Here is a 15,536-nt window from a genome sequence, read left to right on the forward strand (position 1 = left end):
CTATTTATATTAAATTATAATAATGCTCAGCTTTGTATAAATAATTCGATTTTTTAATTTTAGTTTATATCAAACCAAAATTGCGGTAATTTGGCGAAAAGAATGGCCGGATACCATACATTTATGATCAACTATTTCAACATTTTTATCAGATGACTGAACAATTTTTATCTAAATTAAAGCTATGTTAATGTTAGGATTTTGTCCTGAGCAGGCATCACTGTAAGCTTTGACTTGCTTTTGAATGGTAATGTCCCGAATGTGCTTTAAGATGCAGGACGCAACTTCCTGTGATCTTCTTGAGGCGATTGTTTTATTCGACGCATACATTTTAGCATTTTTATTGTGGAAATAATGAAACCATAAATTGTATACATACATGTTGCGCTTTTAATAAGCTACCGAAACTGAAAATTTGAGATAAGAAAGTGCTTTCTAAAGATCAAATGTGAATCCATAATATTTACTCAGGTTATGTTTTGCTCTTTGTATGTCATCTGTTAAACTTTTTCTAGCCTGTTCGGCACTGTTAAGATGTGAATTATGAATTTCCATAAGAGGCAACTTCTCGTCTTCATTACTGGATGCTTCAATTTTTAGTTTTAACGAATCACACTTTTGGCACGTGTCTTTACGAGGAGTATGAAAGCTTAAGTTGAACTCCGTATTGTTTTTTTTTTCCTGTGAGTTCACTCCTTCACACGTGATGTATTATTTTCATTACATTTTTTCACATACAGCTCATACATTTTTCAATATCTAAGTCAGCACTTACTTTCGACCTGAAGTGTGATGTGATCTCATGTAATGGCTCTCACGTGCTGGAAGGCTCAGAATATGTTCTCGTACCACTTTAATTTTTTCTTCATCTGTTTTTTTAGATGAACCAGCTATTTTGCCACGACCATCCATTCCAGGTGTTTTAGCATTTAAGACACAGTTTAATCTTCCGTTAGATATCTTGAAAGCATCCAAAACAAAAAGTATTGCAAACAGAAACTTCTGAATTCCTTACATTTAGATGAAACTTAAAACTACATTTTCTCCTTATCCTTCGTAATTTCTGGGCCGTCTTTGTTATATTGATTGTTTTCGAACCAAACCATACAGAAACAAATTCTGTTTTTCGAAACCTGCTAATTTCCAAAAAGAATCAAAATTAGCTTTCCTGTCTTCATATCCGATTCCATTTATACATTTTTTGGAACAAAGGCAATCTTTATTTTCGAAAAGTTTACCACTCACCTGCTTAGACTCTTTTGTTTCATATTCCTCTCTACTATTTCTCTTAATTTTTCTTATATTTTGTGCATAATTACATTGAATTCGTGTCCTCTTTCTTGGTTTCATGTTGCTTTCTTCCTTGTAAAAAAAGACAATCGTATGCAAAAATAGGTGATTGGTTCCTAATCTCTAAAACCTATTAAAATTAGTGAAAAACAAGGATTTTTTAAGAACAAGTATTCATGTTTATTTAATTAAATCACATATACAATGTTTATTTTTACAAGCTTAGTTATTAAAGATAAAAAAGGTATGCACTCTAATCTTAAAAATAATATGAATTAAATGTATGCCAAGTTCAGGAAATAAAAATAATTATGATTAAACAGCTATGTTGTTAACGATAAGAATAGGTTATTCAATTTTTAAGGTAAAAAAAATTAAAAAAATCACCTAAATACAGGAACATAAATTTAATTGGTGTCATCATCAGTTACTCGCATTCGCTTGCTTCGAACGCGTATACAATCACTATCATCGTTGGAATAATTTTGAACTGTACTTTCTCTTGCTCGTTTAGCATCCACATCTACATCGATAACAATGAACTCTGTTATGAGCCGTTGTTTGCCAATTCTTGCTACCTCTTTGTATAATTCTTTGTAACGAGCCGTACAAGAATTCAGCTCACGTTGGAATTGTGCAGCTCTTTCGACATTGGGATCATTTGTGATGAAATGGTGTCCTAATTTATTTGCAAGTGTAAGTCCTTCTTGAATTGAATTTGCAGTTAATTTTACAGGTTCTTCACTATCACTGCTTTCTATAGAATCAGCATTCTGTGAGGCAAAATGTAATATTTCCTCTTCGCTAAGAACTTCAGTTCATCAATGTCACCGAATACCAAGTCATCAAAACCCTTCCCACCAACTGCGTGAGCCAAATCAATTATATTGGGATTGAATCCACAGGATTTTTACGTTTTACACATTCTGACCAAATTGCTCTCCACCATCCGTTTAAGGTTGATGGTCGTAAATCTGATAATGCTAAAGTAGCATGTTTAACGCAATCTTTAATACGCAATTCCTTATCCAAAGTGTCCGAAATGTACTGGAATGTTCTTTTGATGTAGTAAGTTTTAAATGTTGCGATAATTCCAGTGGTTGGTCCAGTGGTTGGATTAGGGATGTGGTATTCGGTGGCAGGAACAAAACTTGTACATTTTCGTGTTCCAACTGAGGATGCCCGGGTGCGTCTTTTATCATTTTTTAAAACCTTAATGCTTGCTGTTTGATATTGTTTCCGTCTACGGGAATTTGTTTTTGTGCATTGTCCTCAAGCCATATAATGAGTGCTTTTTCCATTTTTTCTTTAGTAGCATCTCTAGTGTATGATGAAGGCTTAACAGATAGTTTCGTTCCAGAAATCGCCGATTGCCTAATTGAAATTTAATTTTTTTATATGGTAGTTCTTATTGTGGCTTCATTTAAACCGAACATTTTGCCAAGAAATGTTGAACCTTCTCCATTTCGAAGGCGATCTAAAATTTCAGTTTTGGTTTCCAAAGAAATTGCTCTCCGCTTTAGTTTTGTATTCGACATTTTCTCAGGCATATATAAAATATTTAACAAAATTAAAAAATGTAAACAACTGAATAAATATAAAATATTTTTTGGGTTGGCTTTTATCTTAATGCGTTAAATTTAATGTAACGTTGGAAAAACAAATTTGCTAATAAAAAATTTCTTTACCAAACACGTCTGATTGTATTGATAATTCACAAAATATTAACACATTTCAATTGCTCTGACCAGTAAATTTGCTTGTAGGAACAAAAGGGGAATTCCCCTAAATTTGTGGTAGGAAACTATTTGGCAAAAATCTAATTTGACAAAAAAACTTTAAGTACAAAGAATTTTAAATCACGTTAAATGGAATAAAATCGTCTAAAAAATTAAAAATATTTTATTTTCAAACCGTGTTATATCAAAACCGTGTAAAAAAAGACCGTTTAAAAACAGAATTAGGTGTACATACATACAATCTTATAGAAGCGTGACCGGCAAAATCCAAATTTAGAGTTGTGTTTAAAAAAAAATTAAATGCTGTTAAATAGGCGTATCCTTTTCGCAATACGCGTTGTGCGATTTATTCGTTTTGTGTAAAATTTACAAAAAGAGATCCGTGAATGAAAAATGATTTAAATCAGTGTTACTATGTATGTATATACCCTAAAAATCCACTAATTTCATGTGCATCTGCATAGAAATATTTTAAGAGTCCGAAAACGTTCACAAATACATGGGTGCAATAGGATACCGAAATTAAAAACGTTGACGACTTCCCCGGACAAGGCGCAAATCATTGATTTGTTTGTGACAAAGCCGAACATATCGTTGTGTGAAGTTGAAACAGTTTTAAAGAAAAGTGGTGTTAATATAAGACTTGTACGGACTCAGGCTAAGTCAGAACGTGGGTCTTAGTGTTCTGCTGATAATCGACAATGAAAACATCCTTTTAAGGTTCATGTTTGGGGTCGATTCTCGGAAAAACGATTTGGTTATCTATTTGTGTTTACCACCAATTTTAATGCATTTTTGATTAATAAAAATTACCAAAAAATATTATTACTGTTTGTTGCGAAGATGTTTAGAAGAACTGGGATGGGATTGAATTGTTGGATTGGTCTTCTGAAAATGTTTGGCAATATTTAAGGTAAAACTCACACAAAACAAATATGGACGGTCAAGCAGTTATCAAGGCAAGACGGATTTGGAGCCGATTGCCTTTACAACTTCGCAGAAATTAGCACAAAATATGATTCGAAGGCGTGAAGCCGTTATAGCTAATGGTAGTAAATATATATTTTAATGTTTATATTGCGTATAATAAATATTGTAAGCCCATGCACTGCAGGTTGTTCGAATCGAATTACTGAAATAGATATTGGACCGGACGTAATTTCATAAAGCTTTGGAATAGTCTTTAACTCATCTTCAAAACGAGGTATAGAGCTGTGATACAAAGATGTATCAAGTTCATTAGACTAATTCATAAACTTGATGAACTTTACTTTATGATGTTTTTAATCGAGTTGGAGAGTTTAAAATATTTGATCATGTAAATAATCTTCAGCCTTTTTATTGTTTAGTATATCAGGATTGCTTATGCAACCACAAAGGAAGCAAAGAGCGTTAAAGATAGGGGAATAAGATGCTTATCAGATTTGAAAATGAGAAAAGAGCGTTTGTAAAAAGTCTATCTAAAAGTTCATTTCACAGGGATACTTTACATTGGAAGGAGTTAGATCACTATTATTTAGCAAACGATGTCTGGTCTCTTATTCAGGTTAAAATCGCCTAAAACGCATAAATGTCTGCCTTCATTCTAATCATCGATATGAAAAAAGTTATGAATATGAGCTGCATATAGAGATTATGTGCTACTAGGTAGCATATTGGGCAGCAAATCAACATAAGAAACTATATTATCAGCGGATTTCACGATTTAAAGGAAGTTAGATGCAGCCAATTCTTTTGACCAATGACATCAACTACAACGTTGGCTTGGAAACCTTATTACGCACAGTGTTATAATTAAAAAAAAAATTAGGTATATCATCGCCGTGACTGTTGTTGCTCTTAATGGTTCTACTGTTATTTACGCCATCACCATTATCTATTGCGAAGCGAATGTAGTTAAGCAATGATTTCATTCTTAAATAATAAATAAAAATAGTTAAGTAATTCTAAGTATAATCATGCAGGGCTGAACAAATCGAAACACATTTTAAGAATACCAAAAGATAAACATATTTTAAGAAAAACAAAAGGTAAACATATGTATTTTAAGAAAAACAAAAGTTAAACATATGTATGTTACGAATAACAAGAGATAAAATTGTTTTTCCTAAACAGCAAACAAAGAAACTAATATTCAAGCCATGTACCTAAAACAGTAAGATGAGGTATAAGTATAAATACGACTGTCAAATATGTGGGCAGTCAGTCCAGTATTAGCATAGTGTTAAAAAAAAATAATTCAAAAAAAATTTTTTTATATGATATTAATCGCAATTCAAGCAAGTGCTTAACTATCTTCCAAGTCTTTAACTACGTTCGTTTTGTGTCAGAGTCCTATCGTTCGCCTGTTTCTGTTGTGCCTATAACGTAAGAAATAACATCGCCTATTCCTAGTAATAGGTAAAAGAGTAATGTCAAATTCAACGGAAATAATTTGGCTATCGTTGTGTTAAATTTGTAATGGAATACAATACCATCTATAACAGCACCACCCACAACATCATGGACTACACCATCCCCACAAAAATCTACACTAACAAAAATAACTTCCACAGGCATAAAAACACCAATAATGAAAACAAGCAAACGCGTATGTAAACAAACGATTATGTGTATAAAGGAATAAGTATGTAAACAATGCAAGACGAGCACTACCAGATATTCAAAAGTTTGCTTAAAAAAGATAGAAACTTTGCATGTTAGTATTATTTTAATACTTGAATGAATTACATATGGTAATTCCGCATATGACTAATGTTGTCTCACATTCTGCTACAGCGTAAGCGTTGGCGAACAACGTAGGGAATGCCAATGATAACTTTCGTCCGTAATAGAGAATAAGGCTGTTAACCTCTCTTAACACAGCAGCAGCAGCATTAGTGTTGATGGAGCTTAAAACATTAAAAGGGCTATGAAAATGGATTTTTTTAGTGTATAATATAATTACTTCAGAACATTTTTGATACAAATTATTACTGATTGGATATAAGTGAGGTGCCGATTTATTACTTCTTATAATCAGTATTTTAAGCTCTTTTAAGAATATTGTAATAGAAACTTATTTAGGAGACTTTTGGCCATCAACCAATTTGAATAAATTTTCTCATTCGACATATGATTTTGATGTTGGCTTAACCTCCTCTATTAGTCTTGTGTCCGAACGGCTCGACAACTAGGAGTGTCATTATCTTAGCCTCGACACTTTCTGACCAAAAATTATTTACAGCAAAGTTTTTCGGAGAGGAATGATGAATCGTCCTTTATTGGGGAAATTCTTTTTGACACACCGCGGTGTTTAAATAACCTGTAAGATAAGAAAAACAATAAATAAAAGTTCATATAACACTTAGGTACAATCTGATATAAGTTTGTTTCAGCTAACCATTTGTTTGGACTTATGTGTAAATGTGTTCATATACGATACAAGTTTGATATAATGTGGTTTATTTTCTTTCAGGCGCATGAAGCTGCTATAAAGTGTATAGCTCTTGATCCCCACGAGGAGTTTTTCGCTACAGGATCAGCTGAAGGAGACATTAAGGTATTATTTTACGGTGCAGAAATGTAATTTATAATCTCTGAACCTTATAATTTTTGTATTAATGCTTTTAGACTTACGAAATCATTTTCTTGAATTTCTAAAACGTACCAGAAATATGTAAATTATGAAATTATATTTTCCATTATAATTTTTTTCTTCTCCCCTTTTGAATCTGTCAGCCCGATTCAGAATAAAAACCCTCTCTCTATTTTCTTTTCCTCTATTACTTTTCCTCCTATCACGAATAAAAATTCCTAGGGAATTTTTTCCTCTTTCCCTTTACTTTTATCTAAAATAAACTTCGGAAAAGGGAAATTGTGTTTTGGGAGAAAAGTAGGTATCACAAGTAAAAAAAAGAGAATGGGATGGCATTCTCATTTGAATTTGTGTGAGGGAGCAGTAAATAAAAATTTAAGAATTTAAATTTTTCAATGGGATAAAATGCTACAAGTTTGTTTTTAGTTCAATAACCAACAAGAGTCAAACAGTGTTAGACAAGGAGAAACGAAAAAGTAAATAACTCAGAAACTCAAGGAAAATAAAGGAGCTTCCTCGGAACCGGAGTTCCTCAGAACCTGACAAGGTCAAGTGCAATTCTTGCAATGGCTGGTGCCACTTTTGGAGATGCCCTGGCTCGCGCACCACCCGTAAGTGGACGCGTGACTACGTTGCCCCCAACTGTAGAGCCCTGCACCCGAAACCGCCCCTATAGCGCGGCGGTCCACAACAAAAACAGCGAAACGCACAACAGTTCCAACACAGACAACTCAACACGTCCCTCAAACCCCGCATTACGAGCAGGAGCTTCAAGCTTCTTTAATTTAAATGTAACGGTCTTACGAGCAAGAAAGATAACATAATCGGCTTTATGAGCCGACACGGAATGCCAAGAAACCAAACTGCACGCTAGCTCTTCCCTGATAACTAGGGATGGCTATAACGTGCACAAACAAGATCGCGAGCGAAGTAATGGTGGTGACATAGCGTTCATAGTCCACCACATAGTGCCGTATTGTCTGATCGACGAAAGTGACAGCACCTTAGAATATCAAGGTATAGTTATCCGGACAGGCGATGCCGAGCTCGAAATGTATATATATTATATATACACCTGTCACCAGCTTCCCGGCAGGATATCACCCTGATATAGGTGCGCTCATCAGAGGTGAAAACCGATTGGTTGTAGGTGACTTTAATGCGCATCACGATCTTTGACATTCAAGCCTACCAAACAATCGTAGGGGACAGCTATTGGCAGAGCAGATAGCTGATTCGACATTCAGCACTGTGAACGATGACGTCCCCACCAAGTAGTGGGCAATTGCAGCAGCTCGCGCGATATCACAATTGCTGGAATTTACTGAAGACATCTTCGCCGCTCTCCCCATTCCCACCGATGATCACAGCTGCCGCGGCTTGCTTCATACCCGCTGGAAGGATCCGGGACATACGTCCCAATTTCCCAGCTGAAGCAGCCGTTCTAGCAAGTGAGCGTGACCCCCTACGCCAAGCCGATCTCGGAGATCCTCGCATAAAGGATGTCAGTGTGGAGATCCGGCAACTGGTAACTAAATGAGAAGAGCACTTGAAGTCCTGCGACTTCACCTCTGGTGTGAGTAAGCTCTGATCTACCGTAAGGTCCCTGACGAACCCGACGAAGCACGACGACAAGGTGGATATCACCTCCAACGGTTGTACTTCGTCGGATCCGAAGAGATGCGCGAGCTATTTTAGCCGGCAATTCATTTGCATGCTCCGGCCGACAGATCCAAGCGTGGTGCCATCCTACGGCTGCACAAACTGACGAGAAACAGTACGGCAATTACTTTCTCCAGCGATAAGGTTAAACATGCTGATGTTAAAAACGCTGGGTCCATTGGGAGTAGAGTACCTCACAAGGGTCTACATATATGTCTATGCTACTTTCATTATTCCTCAGAAGTGGAAATCAGGGAGAGTGGTCCCGCGACTGAAACCTGGGAAACCCGTCAACCAAGGGGAGTCTTATCGTCCGATTACTCTCCTTTCCCCAGTAGTGAAGATCCTTGAAGCCGTTCTACTCCCACTCTACACGAATCATATGACCCCAGACTCACACCAGCATGACTTCCGAAGAGTGCACAGTACCACTACAGCACTCACCGCCATAAACACTCAGATAAACCGCGGGCTCAACCAAAACCGCCCCTGCGAGTAGTAAAATAGACTCTACGAAGTAAAAAATTTCCCTCATCCAATAACTGTTATGTGGTGGCAATGCTTTTGCCATAAAATTTATAACTTTTGTATCCCTTAGTACATATTTTATAACATAAGATTTGTTCAGCTCTAATTTTGTTTATTCTAAAACCACTGCTTCTTCTTCTTCTTAATTGGCGCTATAACCGCTTACACGATTTTGGCCGAGTTTAACAAAGCGCGCCAGTCGTTTCTTTCTCGTGCTAACCGGCGCCAGTTGGACACACCAAGTGAAGCCAAGTCCTTCTCCACCTGATCTTTCCAACGCAGTGGAGGCCGCCCTCTTCCTCTGCTACCACCAGCTGGTACCGCATGGAATACTTTCAAAGCCGGAGCGTTTGTATCCATTCGGACGACATGACCCAGCCAACGTGGCCGCTGGATGAACTCTGAAAGAAACTGTTTAAGAAAGACGCAAGAGCACAAGGAGAGCCCGAAAGCTAGAGCGAGTTATATGTATATATATATACAATACAAATATAAACGATAGAATTGAGCACTTGAAAAGCAAAACTCGTGACGAAATGTTGGGCTTAGCAATGTGTCTTATTTACACTGACAGCTTCGTCCCTGTAGTTCGGTATGCAACAGCTGACATCAAATGGATATTGCGACCGCTTACTTAGCAATCCTTCTCCAATCTAAATAGCCACGTTTTATTACTTCGTCGATGCCGAGCAGCTAGGGAAAGTGCAATGAGTACTAAAGAAAATTTGGTTTTTATTCAATATCTGGTTTGTACACGAAGGAAAACTAAAATGGGCATTTCTAAAAAATGGATTTTGTTAATGAACAACCTATTGACGTGCAATATAATGGAATTGTAAATGGGAGGAAATCCAGTCCAGGCTCTCAGGCTCTCATATATAACTGTATAAGGCAATATTGTCCATAGCATTTAAGAGAAAATTCTCTTCATTCTCCAAAAAAAGATGTACATAGTGTATCGCCGTTGATGTCTGTGGTGACCATATATCGTCCTCGTGATACGGGGCTCACTCCTCCTCCATGTGAGAAGGAATTTTATCATCACCTTTTCAGTGAGCGTCAAATAAAAAGTCATTTTGTAGCTTTGGCGATGCTGATTGGGGTGGTAATACCCATGACGGTAAATCCCTCACTAACTGTACACAATTGTACCACGCACACATCAATATAAAATTTCGTTATGAGAGAGAAGTACTACGAAACGGAGATTTTGAGGTGAAATATGTTAATGCCAGCGATATAGTAGCAGATATATTTAAAAAATGTACCCAAATGTAACTTAAATATGCAGTTTACTGAGCTGACTGGTCTTAAAGAACACTTAATTAGCATACTTCTGTTCAAGGGTATTATATAAATTTCGCTTGTTAACTATGGTGAGCTAAGGAAAATCACATTGCAGTGATTGCATTACATAAGTGTGGTAAAAGTGCAAGTGAGATTTACGAATTGCAGAATAAACTTAATAGTTCAATTTTGTTTACCGCACGATCAATCATTTGAAGTAACAGAAAAAAAAGAAGTGGTCGTCCTCGCATGGTTCGAACCAGCGCAGCTATAAAAACAGTTCGAGAAAGAATTCGCAGAAATTCGCTTATAAAGCAGAAAACCATGTCCAGGGCAATGAATGTGTCGACCAGATCCATGCGAAGACTAATTAGAGATGATCACGCGATCAACGGCCATAAAAATATTATTTTCACGGATGGTAAAACTTTCACTGTTAAGAAGCAAAACGACAAATTCTATCTAATCTAATATCTAATTCTAAAACTTCTAACGACACAAAATATGTTGTTTCAAGGGTTCCGCGTGGTCACCATCCAGCCTCCGTAATAGTTTGGTGGGGAGTGACTCATAAAGACGTTACATCTCTTCATTTAAGCACATAGTTGGCAATTCAGCTGTCAATCAGTAAAAAATGTTTTTTTAATTAGTCGCGAAGTTTGGCGTTCGTTGAAAAATGGAAAATCAAAAGGAACATTTTCGTCATATTTTGCTTTTTTATTTCTGTTTATGGTGACGAAGCCTTAAAAGAACGACAGTGTCAAAATTGTTGTGTAAAATTTCGTTCTGGTAATTTTTCACTCAAAGATGAAAAATGCTCTGATCGCCCAGTTGAAGTGGATGACGCCCTAATCAAAGCAATAATCGATTCGGATCGTCGAAGTACAACACGTGAGATTGCAGAGAAGCTTCATGTATCACATACATGCATTGAAAATCACTTAAAAGAACTTGGCCATGTTCAAAAACTCGATACATGGGTTCCTCACGAACTGAAAGAAACGCATTTAATGCAACGCATTAACAGCTGCGATTTGCTAAATAAACGTAAAACGACTGATAACTGGCGATGGGAAAATAGGTTGATTACAACAATATCAAGCGGAAAAGATCGTGGAGCAGACCAGATGAACCAACTTAAACAACATAAAAAGCTGATATTCATCAAAAGAAGGTTTTGTTATCAGTTTGATGGGATTACAAAGGAATTGTCTACTTTCAACTCTTACCACCCAACCGAAGGATCAATTCTGATGTCTACATTGAACAACTAACGAAACTAAATAATGCAGTTAAAGAAAAGCGGCCCGAATTGACAAATTGGAAAAGTATTGTATTCCATCATGAGAATGCAAGGTCACACACATATTTGGCTACTCGGCAAAATTATTGGAGCTTGGTTGGGAGCTTCAATGGTAAAAATTTCAATAATGATGATGGTGGATGTCAAATCGTACCCGATTCAGTTTTTTGCTAATAAAAACCACAAGTTTTATGAACGTGGGATTATGATGCTGCCTGAAAGATGGCAAAATGCCATTTATCAAAATGGGCTATACATTACAGAATAAAGTTATTTAATTCCATGAAAAAATTGTCTTTGATTTTCTAAAAAAAATCCGCAATTACTTAGTTGCCAACCCAATAGTATCATGAAAGGTTACAATCTGCCGAGCACGTGGTAATAAGCATGGCTACCAAATGAATACAATTGGGAGCAAATTTTTTGATCAGAATAGAGATGAGTTTTTAATTAGCTTACAGCACATCAGGTACATAACTCTATAATTAACCACTTTTTACTTTTTTTTCAGATATGGAACTTAAATCAGTATTCATTGATTAGCACATGCCCTGCTGAACATGCTAAAAACAGTTTTTTTAAGCATATTGGCCAAGGCGTAAGTCAAATACACGTGGACAATTATGGACGTCTTTTTTCTTGTGGTTCTGATGGTTGCATGAAGGTTCGCCAACTAGTAGAGAAGGAATCAATTGTTCAGTCTATTTATTAAAAATTTGAAGAAGATGTACGTAATACAAAACACAAACAATTTTACATGTACGACTGTTTAATTGATATACCTAAAATACCAAGTATTCAACATATATATGTATATATATGTGTTATATGTTATATATATATATGTTATATGTTATTTGTAGTTTGAAAAATAAAGTAATCGTTAATCGCTCATATGTTTACGGTCTCAAATTTACTTATATGCAGCAATTAGCAGATTTTAGAAAATTGCTTCTAGCGACCACATTTATTAGATGCACACTCGTTACCCTCTGAAGGTTGTACTATGCTAAAAAAAATTTCACTCCACTTGGACATATGTATACGTAGACTATGGAATGATTGTTTCCAAATTGAGATCTGAAACTAGGAGAATACTATGTATAAGAATATTGTGAAGCTGAAAAAGCATTGGAGATCTTTCAAAGTTTGTCTTCACCAGCAGCTCGCCAAAAATAACAGTTAATAACCAATGTGTTAAGGTTATACTCTAGAATCTATAAATGTCGAGCCACCATAATGTTAATAGCGCCTACCGTTCTAGCTATTGTAAACCTTTTACGCACCAATCGTTTCTGGCCGTTGCAACGTAAAAACATATATTAACTCTGTTGAAACGCTTTTTGACGAGCTTATTGTCTTTTTAAATTAACATAAATCTCAACTTTCACTTGCGATCAAAAGGGCGTGTATAAGCCATGGGAATCCCCCTTTAAAAAGTAAAAATAACTTACTAACATATAGATTTATACAAATATCTTGCAAATAAAAGGCTGATATCAGCTAGTAGCTTCCTTTTTTTTTAAATCACAAACAAACATTGGGGCGTCCGTGGGAGACACATCATCGTTTGCTGGTTTGATAACTAGCCCACCGTGATGTTCTATGTATGGTATCTTTAACACCAGACCATCTTACCCATTATCTCTCGATTTCATTTGCGCGAATCACTTAACTTTTTTAACTTAGCTTAACAAAGCTAAAAACAAATCGGTACGATGTGTGTTTAAAAAGTGACGCGTATTTTAAATTTTCGCAGGTTACGTATATTCGAATTTTGATTTTTTGTGGCGATATCTTCGTACTCATGTCTCTCACTCATGCCGACGAGTTTGGCCATTTTGAATGTTCAGTTACTTGTTGACAGCTGCTTTGCTTGCACGTGTTTCGGCTCGTCTTCGATTTTTACCTATTCAAAAAGATGGATCAAAGAACTTGTATAAAATTTTGTGTGAAAAACGATATTAAGAGCGCGGATGTATTCCGAATGTTGACTGTGTTATAACACAGTATGCGGAGAAGCTACTTTGGACCAAAGCAACGTTTATCGGTGGTACAAAATATTCTCAGAAGGCCGAGAAGAGGTGAACGACGAAAAGCGTGGCGAACGCCTCAGCACCTCAACAACAGATGAAAAAATTGATGCAGTGAAGAAAATGGTATTGGCCAATCGTCGAATCACCGTTAGAGAAGTTGCTGAGGACCTAGACATATCGAATGGCTCGTGTCATTCGATTTTTTTTCAATGATTTGGGCATGAGACGGGTCGCCGCAAAATTTGTACCAAAACTGCTCGCATGAACATTGCTGCATGAGATGTTGGACTCTGTCCTCGACGATCCAAATTTGCTCCAGAGGGTCATAACTGGTGACGAATCGTGGGTTTATGGTTATGACGTGGAAACCAAAGCGCAATCATCTCAATGGAAGCTGCCGCACGAACCAAGACCGAAAAAAGCGCGTTAAGTTTGGTCGAATGTAAAAGTTTTGCTTAACGTTTTCTTCGATTGCAGGGGTGTTGTGCATCACGAGCTCTTGCAACAGGGTAAAACGGTCAATAAGGAATATTACCTGCAAGATATGCACGAAGCAATCCGCCAGAAACGCCCAGATTTGTGGAAGAACAAAAATTGGATCCTGCATCACGATAACGCCCCTGCTCACACATCCCCAGATATGGCCCCCTATGACTTTTTCTTGTTCCCGAAACTGAAGAAGCCCATGAAAGGACGACGCTACGCTACTATTGAAGGGATAAAGACTGCATCGAAGGAGGAGCTGAACAAGATAAAAGAAATGATTTTTAGAAATAGTTCTAGTACTGCTTGAAGTGCTTCGAAGATTGGACAAAACGTTGGCACAAGTGCATAATATCTCATCTGGATTACTTTGAAGGGGACAAAATAGATATTAATGAATAAATAAATAATTTAAAAAAAACACAAATTTCGCGATACTTTTTGAACACACCTCGTATTTTCAGAGATCTGAAGAGCTCCGCCACGAAGCCTCCAAAGCCAGTCTCGATGGAATAAACATGGAGATGCTAAAAACTAGAGTTCAAGAGAATTCTACTAATTAAACTAATTAATCCGTAAAAGACAGGAAATGTTCGTACAACTACTGAGTTCTTGAAAACGGGTAGTTTACACCCAAAATGTGCTAGAATCGGCTGACCAGTGACTTGAGTTCGTCAAGTGAACGAGCCGGAAGCAGCAGGTGAGTATTTGGAACCGAACAGCCGATTCCATCTATCACCCCCGTCTCCGCCACATTAGCACGTTTGGCCATAGCCTGTGCTAGCATTTTGTACACCTCCTACCGAGTGATCGGTGCTTTGAATTTAGCGTTAAGTGCGTTTCGTTAGTTTAGTGCTGCAGTGGTTAGTAAAAATACTTCAGCCGTACCGGCCAGCCAGCTAGTAAGTGACCGTCGCAGTCTCAATCCGAGTCGGCAGTCTGAATAATAACAACCGGTCTCGATAAATCGAACAGGGTTGTATTTTTTGTGACTTAAAAGGTACTGAGTCGTCGCGCAAGAAAACAAAACAAAATATGTTATGCAGATGTGCAGTTGTTGACGGGGTGAAACCCAAATTCAAAGTCAAAGGGCCTTTATTTCACAGCTTTCTTATAAAATGAGGTAAAATGTGATATAGGGTTGCTATTTGCGAAACTAAAAAATAAAAAGTAGGTGGTGCCACATAATTATGCAGTGGCGCTCTGAACATTCTCCTCCTGTTGGCAGGTCCTATCGCCAACCATGTCATCATCGATGGGAAGAGCGCACAATTTAGCTCGTTTACAGACGCCATCTTCCGTTTTTAGTTCAGCAACTCGACCTTCGAATACTTGCTGCGTGAACTGCACATGCTGCCAAGTCGACCGATGTTTAATGTTGAATGACTTGGTTGTGGTATAGATGAGAGTGGAGCACCTATCAAGAAGTGCGCTGCACATTTAAGTCGTCAGAATTTTCTGAAATTGAACAAAGAGGTCGAGAATTTATTACTGACACTGAAATCTGACATATAAGAAAGAGTCCTAAGTTCATCAAAAGTAACCAATGCTAAACCAACAACTCGCCAGAAGAAGAATGTTGCCATTTTGATTGAGGACTCCCAAAGGCCTCCAAAATGCGAAGACCTTGG

General features: G+C 36.9%; 1 protein-coding gene across 2 annotated transcripts in view; it reads left to right on the forward strand.

Annotated features, from left to right (window-relative positions):
- The window catches only part of LOC129237821 (dmX-like protein 2), a 115,033-nt gene extending 102,751 nt beyond the window's left edge, over window positions 1-12,282 (forward strand). For both annotated transcript variants that reach the window (XM_054872768.1, XM_054872769.1), the window contains 2 exons: window positions 6,487-6,570; window positions 11,898-12,282. In XM_054872768.1, coding sequence (XP_054728743.1) covers window positions 6,487-6,570; window positions 11,898-12,098 — 285 coding nt within the window. In that variant the 3' untranslated portion in view covers window positions 12,099-12,282. The remainder of the gene's footprint in view (window positions 1-6,486; window positions 6,571-11,897) is intronic.
- The last annotated feature ends 3,254 nt before the right edge of the window (window positions 12,283-15,536 follow it).

This window comes from Anastrepha obliqua, chromosome 2 (genome assembly GCF_027943255.1).
Source record: "Anastrepha obliqua isolate idAnaObli1 chromosome 2, idAnaObli1_1.0, whole genome shotgun sequence".
NCBI classification, from domain to species: domain Eukaryota; kingdom Metazoa; phylum Arthropoda; class Insecta; order Diptera; family Tephritidae; genus Anastrepha; species Anastrepha obliqua.